This window comes from Frankliniella occidentalis, unplaced genomic scaffold (assembly GCF_000697945.3).
Source record: "Frankliniella occidentalis isolate FOCC.00 unplaced genomic scaffold, Focc_3.1 Scaffold60, whole genome shotgun sequence".
NCBI classification, from domain to species: domain Eukaryota; kingdom Metazoa; phylum Arthropoda; class Insecta; order Thysanoptera; family Thripidae; genus Frankliniella; species Frankliniella occidentalis.
Window position 1 is genome coordinate 477,141 of NW_026267190.1, and position 2,759 is coordinate 479,899.

The following is a 2,759-nucleotide window of genomic DNA, read 5'->3' on the forward strand; positions in this document are numbered from 1 at the left end:
GGGGAAGGCGGAAAGAGTTTGGTCGTAGTCATGCATGGCGGGAGTGCATCGACCAGCAGTCGCAAGTCGTGCGCGAGAGCCTCTGGCCACCGGTGCGTCGTCTGAAAGCCCCACCCTGAGCCCGCGCATCACCGTTGTCCAGCCTCACGGACAGCACGTGTGCCATCACCCGGGAGCAGACGCCGAGGACCAACAGCAGCATGGAGGTCGCGGCGAGTTCGGCGGGCCCGCTGCGGTACACGCTAGACAACCCTCGACTCACGTTCGAGCAGCGGAAGTTTTACGAAGACAACGGATACCTGCTCTTCAAGAAACTCATTGACGAAGACTTTCTGGATGAGTGCAGGTGCCTATCGAATCGAGAGCAGTCAGGCAAAGCGTAGTGTTTTTCTGCAAGCAGGAAGGAAGGGCCTAACTGATGCGGCTTGTTCAAGAGTTCAACTGACGATCACTTAAAAGTTGAACAGATTTGTTACACACTCGTCACTCAAGTCTTCCCTCTGCGACATCAAGTGCTAATTATCACTATAAAAACTGAAGATGTTTAAATAAACTGTTTATATTAGATGTCGCCCCCTTCTCTCCTCTCCAAAAAAACAAAACACTGAGCTCTTGGACTAAGTGCATTGTACTTGATTTTTCAAGTACTTTTAACTTCAATTAAGACATATGTACTTAACAAATCAAAGGATCAAGTACAATGCACATGGCCCAAGAACTCCGTGTCTTGTGTGCAGAATGCGTATACTTGAGCTTCAAAGTTGAACCCGTGCAGAAGTGCAACGTGTTGTTGACGCACCCCATATCGCACGCAGGCAGCGGTTCGTGGACCTCTGCGACGGCCGCGTGTCCAAGGGCGGCATGGTCCTCATGAGGGACATCTCCCTGGCCAAGCAGGGCGGCGCCTCGGGCGAGAGGCTGTACAACAAGCTGCAGGACTTTATCTGGGACGACGTGCTGTCCCGGTACCTGCTGGCCCCCGAGGTGCTGGACATCGCGGAGTGCATGACCGGGCCTAACATCATGGCAGTGCACACCATGCTCATCAACAAGCCACCCGACTCGGGCCACCTTACGTCGCGGCACCCCATGCACCAGGTGAGCACAGGTGGCCGCACACGGTTCAGGAAACAATGTCTCGTTTGTGGAGGACAACTGGCAACGGGCCAACTTTGGGGAACTTCCAAAGATTAACGACTCTTCATATTTTGAGGAAATTTCCTGGGAAAAAAATGTGGGACTTTCCCTTATTTTTTGAGATTTCTCCAAAATCTGGGGAGTTTTTATCTATGACTATGTGTCCCCCTCAAAGTTTTCCCTTTTTCCTCAAGAAACTAGACTTTTTTTTTAACCGTGCAACCTCGGCCACAGTGGCTGGCCCGAGGCACCGACTGACGTTCGGCCGCGACGTCATTCCGACTCTTCTTGTCCAGGACCTGCACTACTTCCCATTTCGCCCCGCGAACCGCATCGTGGCCTCGTGGACCGCCATGGAGGATATCCACGAGCGCAACGGCTGTCTGTTCGTCGTCCCGGGGAGCCACCGGGCGGGCGAGCTGTACCAACACGACTACCCGGACTGGGAGGTATTGTGGCGGGTCGCCGAGGCGAACCCGGGCGTCGAGCTCTTGGGGCGTCTTAAACCCTTAGAAGATATCCAGTTAGCTATTTCCGCCTAGCAATCTGCGATTTCCGACTTGCAAATTGCCCCAAGACTTGCGAGTTGGGATTAGGAATCGACCAGAAAGTGTGTCCGGTCATTCGCCGTTACGAACCTGACCAGTTCAGCATCTACAAGCTCTCATAGCGCCTGTTACGTAGGCAATATCTTTGCCTGCAGTGCATGCGTGTATCGCGGGGTGGCCTAACCCGAGTATCGCAGGCGCTGAGCTCTCGTAATTTGCTGCATGAGTTTGAGAAAAACGGGCGTACTTTCTGGACGATGAGATAGTCGCAAGTCGGAAATCACCAAGTGGACATCTTTTCACTCCACTGTCATCATTCCAGGGGGGCGTGAACAAGGCGTTCCACGGCGTCAGGGGCTTCGACGACTTCCCCAAGAAGATGCTGACCATGGCGAAGGGCGACACCGTCTTCTTCCACCCACTGCTCCTTCACGGCTCAGGCGCCAACCTCACCAAAGTGAGTATATTGTTGCAAATGTATTCAAACATACATCTCATTAAAATGTATGAAATAGTTTTGAAGAGTACATGCAATATGCCTCTACATGCTGACGTATCTCGGATTCGCAGGGCTTTCGCAAGGCTATTTCCGGTCACTTCGCTGCCTCGGAGTGCCATTACGTGGACGTGCGCGGCACGGTGCAGGAGGGCATCGCGAAAGAGGTGGAGGAAATGGGACAAATGAGAAACATGAACATCAGTTTCCAGGTGAGCCGCTAGAGGATGCAAGAGCACAGGATCAAGGGCAGGAATTTTATTGAATGTGCAGTTTCTAAAAGTTTGGGGACTGTCTCAAAATGTTTTACGCGTATTGTGTTTGTTTTGCAGGACGCATGGAGGATACGGAGCAGGTGCGTGCGAGGCCGGGAGTCCACCATGTCGATGGAGCCAACCCTGCGCTCGCGCTACTGACGTGCTGGCGCTGGACCGGGGGGCGTGTGATATTACTTGTATTATGAAGCTGCTGTAAATAAATGAGTCATCATTGTAGGCTAAAACACAATATGTTGGGCTCATTTCTGTAGGCCAAAAGCTCAGCCAAAAGTCGTTTAGGAGGGCAAAAGAAGGGAAGGG

The 2,759-nt window shown here is 52.5% G+C and overlaps 1 protein-coding gene across 1 annotated transcript; it reads left to right on the forward strand.

Moving 5' to 3' along the window:
* The first annotated feature begins 33 nt into the window (after nucleotides 1–33).
* On the forward strand, nucleotides 34–2,688 carry LOC113206131 (phytanoyl-CoA dioxygenase, peroxisomal-like). The gene is made up of 6 exons (XM_026422061.2): nucleotides 34–346; nucleotides 816–1,098; nucleotides 1,434–1,586; nucleotides 2,008–2,142; nucleotides 2,256–2,393; nucleotides 2,514–2,688. The coding sequence occupies exons 1-6, from the start codon at nucleotides 201–203 to the stop codon at nucleotides 2,595–2,597; spliced, it is 939 nt and encodes a 312-aa protein (XP_026277846.1). The 5' UTR covers nucleotides 34–200; the 3' UTR covers nucleotides 2,598–2,688.
* Nucleotides 2,689–2,759: the final 71 nt, after the last annotated feature.